The following is a 17,359-nucleotide window of genomic DNA, read 5'->3' as shown; positions in this document are numbered from 1 at the left end:
GTAAAGTAGCAGGATACAAAATTAATGCACAGAAATCTCTGGCATTCCTATACACCAACAATGAAAAATCAGAAAGAGAAATTAAGGAAACACTCCCATTTACAAATGCAACAAAAAGAATAAAATACCTAGGAATAAAGCTGCCTAAGGAGGCAAAAGACCTGTACTCAGAAAACTATAAGGCACTGATGAAAGAAATCAAAGATGACATAAACCGATGGAGAAATATACCATGATCTTGGATTGGAAGAATCAATATTGTGAAAATGATTATACTACCCAAAGCAATCTACAGATTCAATGCAATCGCTATCAAACTACCAGTGGCATCCTTCACAGAATTAGAACAAAAAAAATCTTACAATTCGTATGGAAACATGGAAGACCCCAAATAGCCTAAGCAAGCTTGAGAAAGAAAAACAGAGTTGGAGGAATCAGGCTCCCCAACTTCAAACTATACCACAAAGCTACAGTAGTCAAGACAGTATGGTACTGGCACAGAAACAGAAATATAGGTAAATGGTACAGGATAGAAAGCCCAGAGATAAACCCATGCACATTTGGGCACCTAATTTATGACAAAGGAGGCAAGAACATACAATGGAGAAAAGACAGCCTCTTCAATAAATGGTGCTGGGAAAACTGGACAGCTACATGTAAAAGAATGAAATTAGAACACTGCCTAACACCATACAGAAAAATAAACTCCAAATGGATTAAAGACTTAAATGTAAGCCCAGACAGTATAAAACTTTTAGAGGAAAACATAGGAAAAACACTCTTTGACATAAACCACAGAAAGATTTTTTTTTTTTTTTTTTTTTGGTGGTGGTATGCGGGCCTCCCTCTGCTGCGGCCTCTCCCGTTGCGGAGCACAGGCTCCGGACGCGCAGGCTCAGCGGCCATGGCTCACGGGCCCAGCCGCTCCGCGGCATGTGGGATCCTCCCAGACCGGGGCGCGAGCCCGGTTCCCCTGCATCGGCAGGCGGACGCGCAACCACTGCACCACCAGGGAAGCCCTAGAAAGATCTTTTTTGACCCACCTTCTAGAGTAACAGAAATAAAAACAAAAATAAACAAATGGGACTTAATTAAATTTAAAAGTTTTTGCACAGCAAAGGAACCATAAACAAGACAAAAAGGCAACTCTAAGAATGGGAGAAAATATTTGCAAATGAGACAACAGACAAAAGATTAATCTCCAAAATATACAAACAGCTCATGGAGCTCAATATCAAAAAAACAAACAATCCAATTAAAAAATGGATGGAAGACCTAAATAGACATTTCACCAAGGAAGACATACAGATGGCCAAGAGGCACATGAAAAGATGCTCAACATCACTAATTATTAGAGAACGACAATGAGGTATCACCTCACGCCAGTCAGAATTGCCATTATCAAAAAAGCTAGAAACAATAAATGCTGGAAATGGTGTGGTGAAAAGGGAACCCTCCAACACTGTTGGTGGGAATGTAAATTGGTACAACCACTATGGAAAACAGTATCGATGTTCCTTAAAAAACTAAAAATAGAACTACCATACGACCCAGCAATCCCACTACTGGGCATATACCCTGAGAAAACCATAATTCAAAAAGAGACATGCACCACAATGTTCATTGCAGCACTATTTACGATAGCCAGGACATGGAAGCAACCTAAATGTCCACCGACAGATGAAACCTAAATGTCCATCGACAGATGAATGGATAAAGAAGATGTGGCACATATATGCAATGGAATATTACTCAGCCATAATAAGAAACAAAATTGAGTTACTTGTAGTGAGGTGGATGGACATAGAGTCCGTTATACAGAGTGAAGTAAGTCAGAAAGAGAAAAACAAATACCATATGCTAACGCATATATATGGAATCTAAAAAAAACAAAAAAAAAATGGTACTGATGAACCTAGTTGCAGGGCAGGGCTAAAGATGTAGACATAGAGAATGGACTTGAGGACATGGGGTGGGAGGGCGAAGCTGGGGCGAAATGAGAGTAGCATCGACATATATACACTACTGAATGTAAAATAGTTGGCTGGTGGGAAGCAGCCGCATAGCACAGGGAGATCGGCTCAGTGCTCTGTGACCACCTAGAGGGGTGGGATAGGGAGGGTGGGAGGGAGGTTCAAGAGGGAGGGGATATGGGGACATGTGTGTGCATATGGCTGATTCACTTTGTTGTGCAACAGAAATTAACACGGTGTTGTGAAGCAATTATAGCCCAATAAAGATCTCTTAAAAAATGGTAGCTAGTTAATAATCTTTCCAATTTATTCTGTAGTTCTCCCTTTGTGCCACTTGCCTCTCAATTGTCATGGTCTCTTTTTTTTGGTCCAACCCTTAAAGTGTAAGACCCCCAGATGTGTTCAAATTAGTCAGTCCACTGGATAATCATTGGATGGGATTTCAACTCTTGTCCAAGTTTGAGGGGGGGGCACTGAATTTCCTGAGCAGCCTCCCTTTGGTTGAAACGGGGAACTCAGCAGTAGCAGAAACCCCATGTGTATTCTCCAAGGGAAGGGTTGCTGTCCCAGACCCACGGCTGGTCTTCAATGTGTGCTTTAAAGTGACTGCAAAATGAATGTGCAACGCACAGAAGACAAATTACAAATAGTCCCAGCATAGGAAAAGATGCTCAACCTCACGATGATGAGGGAAACCCAAGGTTACACATCAGTGAAGACTGATAGAATTTAAAAACAACGGATTTTCTCAGTTTTGGAGAGGGTGTCTGCAGCATGGATAAGAAGGTAAGTTGGGGGCTTCCGTGGTGGCGCAGTGGTTAAGAATCTGCCTACCAACTCAGGGGACACGGGTTGGAGCCCTGGTCCGGGAAGATCCCACATGCCGCGGAGCAAGTAAGCCCGTGCGCCACAACTACGGAACCTGTGCTCTAGAGCCCGCGAGCCACAGCTACTGAAGCCCGCGCACCTAGAGCCCGTGCTCCGCAACAAGAGAAGCCACCGCAATGAGAAGCCCGCGCTCCGCAACGAAGAGTAGCCCACGCTCGTCTCAACTAGAGAAAGCCCGCGCGGAGAAACAAAGACCCAATGCAGCCAAAAATCAATCAATAAATAAATTTATATTAAAAAAAAAAAGAAGGTAAGTTGGCACAACATTTTAAGAGACCAGTTTGGCAATTTCTGTCAACTCTTAAAAGGTGCATACCCCATGACCCAGCAGTTCCTCTCCTAAGGATTTCTCTTTTAGGAAATACCTGTACAAGTGCACAAGCATGTGTGTACAAGGAAGCTCACGCAACAGTATTTGCACCAGCAAAAATGGAAGACATTCACCAGCTACCCAAAGAGGGATAGTTATGCAACTTGTGGAATCTTCATGATTACGGACTTCTACACAGTTATTAAGAAGAATGAAGTAGATCTCTATGTGTGGGCAGGGAATAATGTCCATGACATACTGCTGAATGAAGGAATCAACCTGCAGAATGGCGTGTATAGTATGAAGCACTCGTGTAAATTGTGGGTGTGTGTGTTTATGTGCTTAGCAGAATGTCTAGAAAAGTAGAAGTCAGACTGTGAAGAGTGGTCACCCCAGTCATGTGGCCGGGTGGAGCTGGGGAGGACAAGAAGGAGACATTGTCTTTCTATTTTATACATATCTATGTGGCTTGACTCCTAAAATGAGCATATATTACTTTGGCAATAAAACAAAAAGTTTTTTTTAGCGCTTGCAACAAAAATGCTGATGTAATTTTAAACCACTTGGCAGTTTCTTTTAGGAGGAGGCTTCCTCACTCTGGGAATTGGACTAAATGTGACTTAGTCTTAAAGGGAACTAGAAAAGGCATTAATTCCATTAATTAATGCATCAGCAGATTCCACCTCGGGAAAGGCTGTCTTAATGAGGTGCCCGGGGCATCCATTATTTATCTTACAAATACCAACTCAGGGCTCTGCTTGTGTCAGGCAGTGTGAGAGATGTCCCTTCTGAGGGTGCTGTGCTGGAGACGCACAGACAGCTAACAGACGCACTCTGTCCTCTCGGCACCCCCCTCTCCGTGGACGACCCCTGTGCCATTTCCTCGACCCCAGATCCTCCCCTCTCCGGCCCATTTCCCGTATGCTTGGTGCACTCCAGGACCCCCCAAGAAGAGTCATTCCCGTCCGGACTGCAAACCTCACTCCCACCCCTCACTATGGGCATCTTGGATCCGCCCCTGTGAACCCCTCTCTCCTAGCCTCCTTTCCTTAACGCCAGTGGGGCAACGGGGGACCCGGGAACCGTCCTACGTGAGGCCCACACGGGTAGCTCCTGGTACCAGAGTCGGGTCTCGGTGAGCCGACACAGCAAGCTTCCCGTCCCCTCTCCTGGTTCCCATTCCGCTTCTGCATCGGTCCCCCCGTTCCCCAGCGTGGCCCCCACCCTCGCACTGTCTCCTGCGCCCCCTTCCCGCGCCGCGAGCCCGCCGGTAGCTGTCCGTGGTGCTGACCGCAGGCGCGGCCCGCGCTCGGCCGCTGCGCACGCGTCCCGGGCGGGGCGCGCAGGACCCGCCGGCGCCGCCACTGCGCAGCCTCCCGCGCGGATCCGGCCTGGCCTGCGCGCGGCGCCGGGAGACTCCCGCGGCCTCGCCTCCCGGCCTGCGCCCCTCGTCCGCGTCGCCAGCCAGCCCCGCGCGCTCCTCCGGCCCCGCCATGGCGCTCAACAACTTCCTCTTCGCGCAGTGCGTCTGCTACTCGCTGGCCTTTCTGTTCAGCTTCGTGGTGGTGGTGCCGCTGTCCGAGAACGGCCACGACTTCCGCGGCCGCTGCCTGCTCTTCACCGAGGGCATGTGGCTGAGCGCCAACCTGACGGTGCAGGCGCGCGAGCGCTTCACGGTGCAGGAGTGGGGCCCGCCGGCCGCCTGCCGCTTCAGCCTGCTGGCCGGCCTCCTCTCGCTGCTGCTCGCCGCGGCGCACGCCTGGCGCACGCTCTTCTTCCTCTGCAAGGGACACGAGGGGTAAGTGGGCGCCTCGCAGCTGCCCTGCACCGGCAGACGCAGCCCTTACCCCTGGCACGGCCCCCTTCCGTGCCCGCAGCGCCCCGGGCTCTCCCCTGACAAGGCGGAGCGTGAGTCCCTGCATCTCCCCATGGTCTCAGAGGCCCGAAAATACCAAGCGTCGGCCCTCACCACTTCCACCGAAACTGCCCTTTGTCCACGGGCAGAACCGAGGGACCATGGCGCTCTCCGTACCAGGCCAGTGCTTCCCTCTCCAAGCGCGCATCGCCGTCCACACCCCGGGGTGCAAACGTTGCATCGCCATCTCGGAGCCGATTTGGGCCTCCCTCTCTGGCCCAGCGGGGCCCACACCCGTCAGGACCGCGGACAGCTCCCAGCTCCCAGCTCCGGGTGGATGGGGAGGGCCCAGGCAGGCAGGGGGCCGAGCAGCCCAACAGGGGATCCTCCCCTCGTTCCCATCCTCCTGGGAAGGAAAGGCGGAGGGAAGCCCCTCGAGGCCCACCGCCATCGCACACGCCTCGGCTGGGGGATGCGGGAGAGGGAGAGCTGCAGGTGTGTGAGGCCCCGCAAGCCTCCCTGCCCCCGGCCTCCATTTTTCTCTTCACCTTTTCCTGTCCTGGCTCTGTTTTGTGAGGGAGTGGGAGGTGGGTCCCTGGACTGGGGTTCTCAGCCAGTAACACCCCCTGGGCCTCTACCCCCGTGGGACCCTGTGTGGCCCGCCCCACCCACGCCCAGGCTGTGGATCCCTGCGCCCTGGAGCGGCCAGGTCTCCTGCAGAGGTCCCGGGAGGCCACTCTGCCTGTTGCCTGCCCTCCCATCTACGTGGGAAGTCCACGCCTTCTCCCAAACTCTGCCCCCCCCCCTCACCCCCATCCATCATCTGTTGGCAGTTTTTAGCGGCTTTTCGCTTCTTTCGGGGAGGTGGGGCTCTGAGGTTGTGAGTGGGCAGGGACTCCTGAGAGCTCTCAGCTCGGCTTTGGCATGGAGAGAGGGGCTGGAGAGAGGAAGGGGGGCTGCAGGTTGAAGAGGAAAGGGACAGCTGAGGCTGCGGGGAGAGGGGTGAAATCTCAGCAACCCATGTGTATGAATTTCCAGGGGCTGCTGTAACAAAGCACCACAAACTGGGGCTTAAGACAATTTATCCTCTTACACTTCTGGAGGCCAGAAGCCCCGAATTAAGGTGTTGTCAGGGTTGGTTCCCTCTGGGGGGTTAATATTCTCCAGGCCTCTTCCTAGCTCCTGGCGGCCGCTGCAACCCCTGATGTCCCTTGGCTTAGGCCTTTGTCACTCCAATCTCTGTCTCCCTCTCCACATGGCCCCTTCTCTCTTTCCTTCTTCTTATAAGGATGCTAGTCATTGGATTTCGGGCCCACCCTAAATCCAGGATGCCCTCACCCTGAGGTCTTTAGCTTAATGACACCCACAAAGACCCTATTTCCAAATAAGGTCACATTCACGGGTACTGGGGGTGCAGATGTGGGCATACGTTGTCAGGGGACGCAATGCAACCCAGCGCACTAAAGGTCTGCCTTCGGGGCTTGCAGAAGCCACGTGTCAGCCCAGGGCGTCCTGCAGGTGCTGTGTGTGGGGTGGGAGCTCTTCGCAGGGTGAGCCCAGGCCAGTCCCAGGGGGGCGCCTGCCCTGCTCCTCCTTCCCTCCACCCGCACGGGTGTCCCGAGGAGGCTTTTTGAGACGCCATCTGCACCTGCGGTGCCAAGCCCACGTGGTACCCAGTCGGAGTCTCCAGTGCAGCTTGGGGCTGGAGAAGCATCTCTGATTACGAGACAGGGTCTGGGGAAGAGGATGGGCGGTCAGCAGGCGGGGTAGGTTGAGGTCCCTTCAGTCTGGGAAGCTGAGGGCAGAGGGGGCACAGGCCAGGTGGGGGCCACAGCTTGGTCATCAGCTCACGCCCAGGGTTCCAGCTTGTCCCTACAAGACAGGTGACCTCAAGGCATTCAGGCTCTACCCGGCGAGGACAGGTAAGCAGCTCTCTAGGTGGGGCCCGGCCCCCCGTGGCTCTGAGTGGTGGGAGATTTCAGAGGCACCACCAGAGGCTGGGAGCTAAGAGCCCAGAGCCTGCACGTAAGGAATCCTGGTCACGCAGGACTGCCTGTTTCACACAAGCTGGGCAGCAAAGCTAGGAGCCTAGGGACAGCTTCTGTCCTTCGTCATCTCGTAGAAGGTGTCCACCAGCTCTGTGACACCATCCCCATCCCCATTTTAAAGACGGAAAACGGAGGCTTGGGAGTGTACATGCCTCTCCCTGTGCTCTTTCACTGGGCCCGTCCCCCGAGGACAGGGGGAACCTGTGCTCCCAAGGAGGTGGCCCGCTTGGAGGAACATTTAGGGCCCTCTGTCCCTTTGCATCGGTCCTAGGGGCTCATCTGTCCTACCGCCGATGGCCTCGCCCATGGCAGCCAAGGCTGGGCCAGGCTTCTCTTCTCCAGGGACATCTGTGGCAGAATGTCCTCCGCAGCCATCAGGAATTCCGGCCCAAGGCCACGTGGTTGTCCTGCAGCCTGCTCCCACCCTGTCCACCACACAAGCCAGTTGGGAGCTGGTCAGCTGTGATGACATCGGTCACAAGTGTCATCCTTTCTTCTTAGTTCGGGTTGTAGGAGCAGGTCAGAGCTCTTGTGGATGTCCGGGCCATGGCTCTGCACCTGAGGGGACCCTGGGCTGGCTGAACCCCAGGCGCACACGAACCTGGTTCCCCTGTGTGTGCTCAGGGCCGAGCACGGGACATGGGGCTCAGGAGTCACCACATTAGTGATCGCTGGGTGAATGACAGAAAGATTCCTGCCCCCTGAGGTTTGCTGCTTCACAGCGACTCATGGGCCCTGATGCCTTTGCAGAGTCACAGCCTGACCAAGGGTTCAGCCCTCTGGGTTCGCTGTGTCAGCCAGGTCTGGACCTGTGAGGAGGCTGGGTCTGCCTCCTCCAGCCCCGGGCAGGACGGTCAGCTGAGGGCCGCCAATGCCGGCAGGAACTGTAGGAAGGCTACCCTTTGATCTGTGCGAGGGGCTCACGGCTGCGTCTCGAGCTTGTGGTCAGACGCGGTGCCCGTGGTGCCAGCTCCCTCCTTGCGCAGCGTGTGTCTCTGTACCAGCTGGGGACCCCGATGGCTTGTGCGCAGGGGTGTGAAGGGTAAGGGGCAGCTTTTTGTACAGGGGGTGTCATCCTGGTTGCTGGCTGGGGGAGGGAGGGAGTGGACCGGCGGCACCTGTGGCTTCCTGGGGCATTGCTGTTCCAGGCCCCTGGCTGAGCTGAGGGTGAGTCTTGGGCCTGGGGGGCCGGGCAGCTTTGCTGGTCCAGGTGGCAGTGGTTTGTGATTGACGGCTGGGGAGCGCTGGGTTAAAACAACCCATCTGCCTGCCCACACGTGTCCCTCAGCCTGCAAATCGCTCCCGGGGCTTCCCAGGATAGCTGTCACCATGGAGATGGCACATCCAGGCAGGGCACCCTGAGAGGTAGCGGAGAGAGATGAAGTTAACCCTGTGAGTGCTGGGCTCCCGTGCCTGACCGCTGCCCCGGCCTGTCCTTGGGAGGAGGGGGTGGGAGTCGTGTTGTGAGCTCTGGGGGGCCGGGGCCAAGTGAGGCTCTCACACACCCGATCCTTCAAAAATCTGTAAAGCCAGAGCAGATGCCAAGGAAATGACCAGAAGCCAATGGGAAGGGTAAGAGGAGGCTGCTGGCTGGCAGGACCCCAGCACGGGCCCTTCCCTGTCTCGTGGGATGGAGACCCCAAAACTGTGCCCATTTAATAGGGATGCGGCTGGAGTGTCGGTGGTTTCTGGCTCTCAGAGACTGTGCTGTAAGTCTCCCTCAGAGGCGGGAAGGGGCAGCTTTCCGACGGGTCGGCTGTGTCTCAGGCCCGCTGTGCCAGGGGTCCCACGAGGGCACTTCTGTCCACACAGGGGGAGAGGAGCCCTCTTGGGCCCCTAGAATTGGGTACAGGATGGGGCTTGTGGCTCCCCGCCAGCGAGAAGGAGCAGGGTTTGGCGCGGGCTGGTCGGCCCCTGGCCTGCTCTCGGCACCCTGGCCGCCCCTCCTCCCAGGAGCCCCCGCTGGGGATGGGGTTCTTGGGGGGACGGCAGCGGGCTGTCAGCAGGTGGAGGGCACCTAGGGAACCGGCCGTCCCAGTGACCTGGGCTTTTGTGCCAAGAGCGGCCTGCTCCTTTGCTCTGCCTGTGGAAGCTCGTCCCTGGCCTCCCTGGGACCACCATGTTCTCCTTGGCCGCAGCCAAGTGTCCATCCAAGATGGAGATGCCAGGGGCGTAGGCTCCGGGCAACCTCTGCTTTCCTCGGAGCACCGGCTCCTGGGAAGGGGGGGCTCCAGTGGGGCTGGGCCTTCCCCAACCCCCGAGCCCCACCCAGCCCCACGCTGCCCCACGGGGGGCACAGCCGGCCGTGAGCCCAAATCTGGTTCCCAAGGGTGACTCAGCAGCTTCTCCATCCCTGCTTCCTGCACCCCGGCTCCTGTGGCAACACAGGCCCCAGCCCGAGGGCTCCAGGTGTGCCCCTGGCTCGGGGGTCAGAGGGCAGCGAGCCCGACCCGGCCTGGATGACGGGCTGAGGTCTGTCCTGGGGGGAATGCGAGCTCACGAGCGGCCCCGCAGCTACGTGCCCTTCACCCACATAAGCTCCCTCAGTTCCCACCGTAACCCGATGTTACAGAGCAGAAATGGAGGCCCCCAGAGTGCCTTGCAGAGTGAAGGTCACACAGCTGGCAAAGGGCAGACGGGGCTTGGCACCACCTCTGCTCGGTGACAGCTTCGGAGGGGGATGGGCCGTAACATACCTCTCTTCACAGCTATAGGCCCCTGACCCCTAATTCGAGCTCTCAGGGCCGGATGGAGTTTGCAGTTCAGAGTTGTGTCCATCAGGTCCCCGGTGGAGACCGATGGCCGCCCGCGTGGGGAAAACCGGACACTAAGGTGTGGGCCAGGCGTGCGGCCCTGTCAGCGTGCCCGGCCGGGGGGCTGGGCAGGGTGACAGGGATGAGGCCGCCCAGAGGCACAGCCTTTGGTGGAGGGCACCGCCGGCCTGGGGCTGCCCCCAGGAGGGACCTGGGGACGAGCACCCCCCACCCCCGCTGTCACGTCGCCCCTGGGACCCCATTGGCTGGATGCAACCAGGAGCCAGGGAGAGGGTGGCCCCCTCCGTCCGGCCCCCCAGGTGGAGGATGGACCGGACGTGATCTGAAGGGCAGCAGCCCCGCGATGGTCCAGTTGGGGCAGGCGTTACGGTGCCGCCCTCCCAGGGTGAGACCCAGCAGGGCGTGGGCAGCTTGAGACTCGAGCACAGGAAACATGCAACCTTGACACAGAGCTGGGCAGGGACCGTGGATGCCCGGCGGGTGCAGGCGAGCTTGCGCTGCCTGGACCAGCCTTTGGAGACCTGGGGATGGGGGGCTGTGGCAGGGGTGGAGCTTCGCGCGCACGGCTCTCACCCTCGTCCCCTTGGCCTGGATCCGGGGTGCGGAGGCCCCACGTGCACGCGGGAGCGTGAGTGCGCACGTGGGGCCAGGCCCGCTGTCCCTGCCCTTTCAGGTGTGATTGTTGGGGTCTCAGGAACGTGCTCGCCCCTCCTCTGACACTCTTGTCGGGGTGCCTCAGGCCCTCCCAGCCCTGGTACTCAGCAGGGCGGCCCCGGATCGGGCCTGTCGACGGCAGCCCTGTGAGATCTTTCCCTGGAGATGCGGACGGTCCCGGCTGCGACAAAGCAGCCTGGTCGTTCGTGCCGTGAGCTGGGCGCCGGTGACCTCGGTTTACCGTCTGCCCGTTTTTCTGAGGCAGCTCCTGGGCCGGGACTGCGGCGTCCATGCTGCGTTGTCCTCGGGGCCCAGCACAGGCGGGGGTGGAGGCCCGGAAAGCGTCCGGCGGGTGGATAAACGAAAGAAAGAAACAACAGACGCGGGAGCGGTGCGTCCATCGCCGCTTGGCCTCGGCCGACAGTCACCGCGTCCGGGGACGATAACGTTGATGTCCCCTTGGCTGGAACCCCAGCTGCCACCTCGTTTAGTGAATGTTCCCCGTGAAGCCAGATTTGGTCAATCGTTTCCGTCGGGTTCGATGTCCTGCAAGCGCTGACGTTCACATCAGACCTGCAGCAGGTTAGACGCAGGTCTAGGCTGCTGTCCCACGTGAGGCGTCCCCTCTGCCCGCCCCACCCCTGCCGTGGGACAGCCCTGCGCGCCCCCTGCCCCTGCGGCATCAGCTCGGCCGCCCGCTCTCCTGCAGGACTCGGAGTCTCCGGGGGGGTTTTGGAGATGGTGGGACGGCGGATGCTTGCGGGCCGGCAGGAGAGTCTGGTGGGCGGGTGTTCCCGTCACGCCCCTGCCCCCGCCCGCCGTGCCATCGGAGGGCAGACATCGGCGCCCTCTGAAAGCACCCCGGTGGGGGCCGTGCTCCCATGGACCCTGGAGAGGCCCTGGCCGCGTGGGGCAACGCAGCCTGGCCCTGAGCGAGCTCTGCCCTCTCGGCCCTGCCGCCTGGGCCCCCCAGGTGCCTGCTCTGGTCACCCCTTGGCCCTGCAGGTTTCAGTGGAGAAATCGGAGCAGGGTCGCAGACCCCTGTGCGGGTGCCGGCCAGCCGAAGTGAGGACCGTGTGGGTACATGGCCTGGTGGGTGCCCGCGCGGGTGATCCACCTCGAAAGGCTGTCTGACCTTTTCAGCATGGGTGCCGGTTCTGATGCTTCAGAAGCAGGCGGCCTTGGGTCTGGACGGTGGCCGTGACTCTGCTATAAGATGGCCCCGCTCCCGGGCTTTGGGAGGACGGGCCGGGCAGCTCTGGCCGGCGCGTGGGCCTGTGGGGTGAGGAACGCTGCCGGAGGGGAAGCGACCTCTGGTGACCCCACCGGCCCTACCCCGTCACCTGGGGCCCAGACCCCAGCTGGGCGCCCGCGGCTCGGGGGCTGCCTTCCCGCTGCCGCCTGGCCCGCAGGGGTGCTGTGGAGACTGGGGGTGGTGCGGTGACCGCCCCTCCCGCCCTCGCTGCAGCTCCTTCCTCTACGCCTTCCTGAACCTGCTGGTCAGCGCCTTCGTCGTCTTCCTGGTCTTCATTGCCAGCACCATCGTGAGCGTGGGCTTCACCATGTGGTGTGATGCTGTCACTGAGAAGGGCACCGTGCCCCACAGGTGCGCCCTGGGCCCCGCCCGCCGCTCCCGGGATGACGTCTTCCTGCACGAGCCCCAGCCTGAGCCCGCGGCTCTGCTCATCTCACCTGTTCCCCCACCTGTGCACACCTGGCCACCCCTGCCCTGGGGCCCGTACCCCCTTCCCAGTTCAGGGAGCCCACAGCAGCTTCACACAAGAGCAGGGGCCCCACAGACCCCGGGGGTGGATCGGGGTATGGCGGGGGGGATGGAGGCCCAGGAGGTCGGAGGTTCCGGCTTCCCCGTCATTGCTGGCACGTGGTTGGGTGACGGGACACCCCCCAGGGTGGGCTCCAGGTCCCGGAAGGCCCTGGAGAGCCGGCCCTGTGCTGCCCTTGGAGCAGAGGCCCGGGCCCAGGTGTGGTAATACGGAGGGTGTGGGATATGAGGAGGGAGGGCGTGGGGACGGTGAGGGACGGGAGTGGAAGTTTCTGGTCGGAGGGCGTCGGGGACAGAGGCCTTCGGGGCTGGGACGGATGCTCTGGGCCCTGAGCCAGGGGCCGTCTCTGGCTTGGGGGCGGCCCAAGGTGGAGCATGGTGACTGCCTGACCCCCAGCAAAGGGCTGCCCGCTGCCCAGCCCTAAGGGGCATTGTCCAGTGCCCCGGGCCATTCCCCTGGAAAGGCAGGGACCCTTGGGTTACCTCTTCCAGAGACTCCAGATTCTTTCTTTAAGAAAAATCAGATCTGGAACCTTAAAGTATAGAATGGACAAAAGATCCGAAGTGGGCGGGGGCAGGGGGCCTCTACCTGCTTATCCTGCACCTTTACCTTGGGGGGTCCCCGGGGTGCCTCTGTAGCAGCTTGGGGCACACAACAGAGGAAAGTTCGGGCACCCTGGGTGGGTGGCTCTTTTGGGGTCCCCACCAGGGCAGCCCCTCTGCGGGCTGGTGTCTTGCCCATGCTGAGCTGCGCCCTGCCGGATGGGGCCCCGGCCACCTGCTTCCTCACCGCCCCCCCCCCGGCCCCCCGAGCCCTCGGAGCATGGTCAGGCCCCCGGGTATGGCCTTGGGCTTCTCCAGGAAGAGTTTCTTTACCCTCACAAACCCCGTTTCCAGCCCTTAAGCCCCATCCTCCAGCCCCTCTGCGGGCTGGTGCCTTGCCCATGCTGACCTGCGCCCTGCCGGATGGGGCCCCGGCCACCTGCTTCCTCACCGCCCCCCCCCGGCCCCCCGAGCCCTCGGAGCATGGTCAGGCCCCCGGGTATGGCCTTGGGCTTCTCCAGGAAGAGTTTCTTTACCCTCACAAACCCCGTTTCCAGCCCTTAAGCCCCATCCTCCAGCCCCTCCCAGGGCGCGCCCGGGCCTCTGGGCCCCCTTTTCCGGGCACCACGCTCCCGCTAAGGTGTCCTGACATCTCGGGACGCTACGGGCCCCTGAGCCCAGGCCTCGTTCACTGCGGGCTTCTGAGGCTGGCCTGGCCCAGCCTGTCTGCAGACCAGGAGCTCGTGCAGGTCGCTGGCCCCTTGTAGTTCGCCCTGCCGGTCCCCGCTGGTTGCGTTGGCCTGTGCCGCCAGCTCCAGGAGGTGAAGGGTGAGCGGGTCAGGCGGGTGGGGCCGCCCCCGTGGACGCCCACGGCGCTTCAGCCGGGCTACCGTGTAGCTCAGTCCGGGACCAAGGGGCTAGAAGCAGCAGCCCTGCACCCCTGCTTCTGAGGCCCCTGGCTCTGCAGTGCTGTGGAGCTGCGGGGGCCAAGGCTGGAGCCTTCAGGAGAGCGACGGGCAGCGCTGGTGGCCACCGCTGTCCAGCGCCTGATGGGGGCCAGGTCTGCGGGTTCCCTGCCCCACAAGTGGGGCCCCACCCCACCTGTCTGCCGCACCTTGGGGACAGCCCCTCGCCGTGTGGGGGCGATGCTCTGCTCCTCCCCATGCTTGGCCCCCCAGCCGTCCCCACCCACCCTGCGTCTTGCCATTTTAGCTGCGAAGAGCTCCAGGACGTCGATTTGGAACTGAACGTGGACAACTCTGCCTTCTATGATCAGTTCGCCGTCGCCCAGGTGGGTGGAGCCGCCCGGGCAGGAGGGAGGCGTGCATTGCTGGGCAGGGGGCCATTCACTGAGTGCACAGCCCATCCCCTCACCCCACCCGGGGCAGGAAACACACTCGTCGCTAAGGACGGTGCCAGGCAGAGGAGAGAGAGCTGAGCGTGCTGGAGGAGCAGCGGGGAAGGCTTCCCAGCGGACGGCTGCACCTCGGAGACTGAGAGGGTGTCTGCGGGGGCTGGGGAGGGGTGGGCTGTGGGGCGTCCTAGGAGGAGGAAACAGCAGGAGCTGAGTGCAGAGGCGGGGGCGCCTGGGGAGTGAGGGGGTGGCCCTGTGCCGGGTGGTGCTGGGAAGGAAGCCGGGCCTGGGAAGTCATCCTGGGTCTGCGGGGCCGGGGCCGGGAGTCTGGATTCTCGTCCTGGCACCGAGTGGGCCCTCACGTAGACGCCTGACGGCTCACAGTGAGCCCCCAGAGAGGGATGCCGAGGCAGTGTCTGAGGAAGGGTGTCCCAGGAGGGGATCCGCCCCTGCATTTGGAGGAGCCCCCCAGCCACTGTCGGGGAGACCCTTCTCCTCCAGCCCTGCCCTTGTAGCAGCTTCGTCCCCTGCCCTCCAGGAGACCACGGGGCAACCCTGGGGGCCCTGTCAGCTGGAACACAGGCATGTCGGGACATGTGGTCAGAGGGGGCCTGTCCCTCACAATCCGCACCTGACCCTGACCATGACCCTGATGTCGGGGGTGACGGGGCCCCCCGGGCAGGGGGTGGGTCCTTTCAGCACGGGGCACGGCTCACCAGCCTGCGGGTCCACCTCTGGACCCGCAATGGCCAGTGGCTGGTCTGAGGACTCTTTCTCGGGCGAGGAGCCCCGTGGAGGGTGCTGGACGTCGCGTGGGTCCAGCTGAGATGCGCTGAGCCTGCCCGAGACACCTTCGCGCAAATTTAGTGGGAAAGGCTGCAGCCCGCATGGACGGAATTTATGCTGATCAGATCGGGGAAGGGACACGCTAAGTCTGACGACAAACACCCTCCGCTGAGTCCGTTTAATTGCAGCTCGAGGCTGGTTCTGATTAAACTGTTTCCCCTTCAACTGTTTGGGAATCAGCAGATAAAGGTCAATTTGTTCCGGCGATTGGAAGAGGCTCCATTACGGATGAAACGAGCTCCCCTGGAGCCGAGTGGCCCCAGCTCCTCCCGGGCCCTGTCAGGGCGCGAACGTGGGCAGAGTTCCAAGGCGTTTGCACAGCCTGGGGCCCGGGAGGGCCGCCAGATGCCGGGGCTGGCGTCCCCGTCCCGTCCCGTCCTGTCCCCGCAGCACCTCGTTCCTTCCCCAGCGGCTCCGTCCTTCTCCCGGGGGGCGGGTGCTGGCCACTGGGTCTGGCTGGCCCCTCACCCCGCCCTCTGCCCTCCGCAGTTCGGCCTCTGGGCCTCGTGGCTGGCCTGGCTGGCCATCACCGTCCTGGCCTTCCTGAAAGTCTACCGCAACGCCCGCCAGGAGGACCTGCTGGACAAGCTGGTCCACGAGAAGGAGCTGCTGCTGGCCAGGCCGGCGCCCCACGCCGCCTTCCAGGGCGAGAAGAGCGCCGTGATCTAGGCCTGGCCCCGGGCGCCCCGGCCAGGGCACATGGATCCGCCCGGCCCCCCGCATGCCTCCCCTCGGCACCGCGTGTACTGAGCGACCCCCTCACCAGGCGCCCCGTTCCCAGCCTGAGCGGCGTGCCAGCCGACGGGGGTGGGAGGGCCTCCCGCAGGTGCCACGCGGGGGCAACGGGCCTGTCCCCGCGTCAGCCTGGAGGGACGCCCTCCGGCCAGCGGGCTGGCTGTGGTCCCCCCACTCCCCGGGCCTCGGCTGGATGCCGTCTGCGTGATTTCCTGCACGGTTCCGTGGCAGCAGCCCGAGTCCCCAGCGTCACGCCGGCCCGCGGCGGCCACACGTCACTCTTGTCGCTTGCTCCTGAGCCGCGTGTGGACAAGAATGCCACCGCCTGCGAGAGAGAGCCGAGTGTGGGACGGAGCTGCCCTCTGGCCCCGGGTGGTCCCCACCCAGGGCTGAGTCCACTCTGCTGTGGCTCCAGAGCCCCTGGGTCCAGACTAGTCTCAGCGCAAGAAGCACAGGGACAGGGGGCGGGGCCTGGGGTCAGGTGGTGGCTTCGCGGGCGTCCTGGGGAGGCCCGGGGGCCCCCGTGCGGGCTGGGCCTGTGCTTGCGGGGCGGAGACGTGGACTCCAGATGTGGAGGTGCCGTTTCGCAGGGGAGCGGGGGCCAGGTGCCACTGCGGGTGTCTGTGTGCGCGTGAGGCGCGTGAGGGTGTGCGTGCATGTGTGATGTGGGTGCACATGGGGTCAGCGTGTGTGCACGTGTGTGAGGGTGCAGGTGAGCGTGCCCGTGCACGGGTGTGTGGGAGCGTGCAGGTGCGGGTGGAGACCAGAGCGGGCGGCTGTCTGCAACCCCGTCCCCGGGCGCCCCCAGGGCCCCTTGCACCTCAGAGGAGGGGGCTGCCTTCCCAACTCAGGAGGCCCCGGAGGGCACGGTCCTGCCCCCTCGGCGGCAGGTGGAGGAGCTGGGAGGGGAGCTGGGACCCTGGAGCTCGGAGACGAGCCGCCAGGGGGCTGCTTGGCTGTGGCCGCCCCTCCTCTCGGGGCTCCCCGGCCTCCGCACCCTGTGTCCTCCGTGTCCTGTCCGGGATTGGGGTGCCCGAGGTGTAAGCACGCCCCGCCCCTCCCCTGAGCTTAGTAAATAGTTTCCTAGTCTGGCCCGCCTGTAGTTTGCCCCCCACCCTCCAGGGGAAGGTGAGCCCCCAGCTCCCCACGTCCAGGGCTCTCGCCACCCGAGGATGGTTCAGTCTCCCAAGAAGCGGGGCAACGGGGCGTCCAGAGGCCACGGATCTGGGCCTGGGTCAAGGTGCCAGGTGTGGCGGGCAGCCCGGGCCCGGGAAGCGAGGCTGCAGGTCACTTGTCATAGGACGCTGTTCAGCTGGCACCTTTCGGGAGTGGGGGCTTGGGACCAGGGTGACTGAGGTTCCTGGCATCTCAGATGCTCTGGCCCCGGGCCTGGCTGAGAGCTTTGGGAAGAGCGGCAGGGCCCTCGGGGAGGTGTTTTGGCAGAACCTGAGGCCCCCGGGGGATGCGCCCGCCCTAGTCCACCAGCCGTGGGGACCCCGTCTGGCCCTGGAGAGTTCCTGGTCTCCAGCAGAAGGTGGGGTGGCTCTGCCTTGTCCCCCATCCGGTAGCAGCCGTCTGGGCCCTGGAGGGAGGAGC

General features: G+C 61.2%; 1 protein-coding gene across 1 annotated transcript; it reads left to right on the top strand.

The window, feature by feature from the left end:
- Window positions 1-4,664: 4,664 nt before the first annotated feature.
- TMEM179 (transmembrane protein 179) lies at window positions 4,665-15,697 on the top strand. Its single transcript, XM_007100359.2, has 4 exons — window positions 4,665-4,969; window positions 11,971-12,108; window positions 14,041-14,119; window positions 15,518-15,697. Exons 1-4 carry the CDS (start codon window positions 4,665-4,667, stop codon window positions 15,695-15,697), a joined length of 702 nt encoding a protein of 233 aa, XP_007100421.1.
- Window positions 15,698-17,359: the final 1,662 nt, after the last annotated feature.

This window comes from Physeter macrocephalus, chromosome 11, assembly GCF_002837175.3.
Source record: "Physeter macrocephalus isolate SW-GA chromosome 11, ASM283717v5, whole genome shotgun sequence".
NCBI classification, from domain to species: Eukaryota; Metazoa; Chordata; class Mammalia; order Artiodactyla; family Physeteridae; genus Physeter; species Physeter macrocephalus.
Note: the sequence above shows the minus strand (reverse complement) of the source record. Positions and strands in the feature narration are given on the sequence as shown.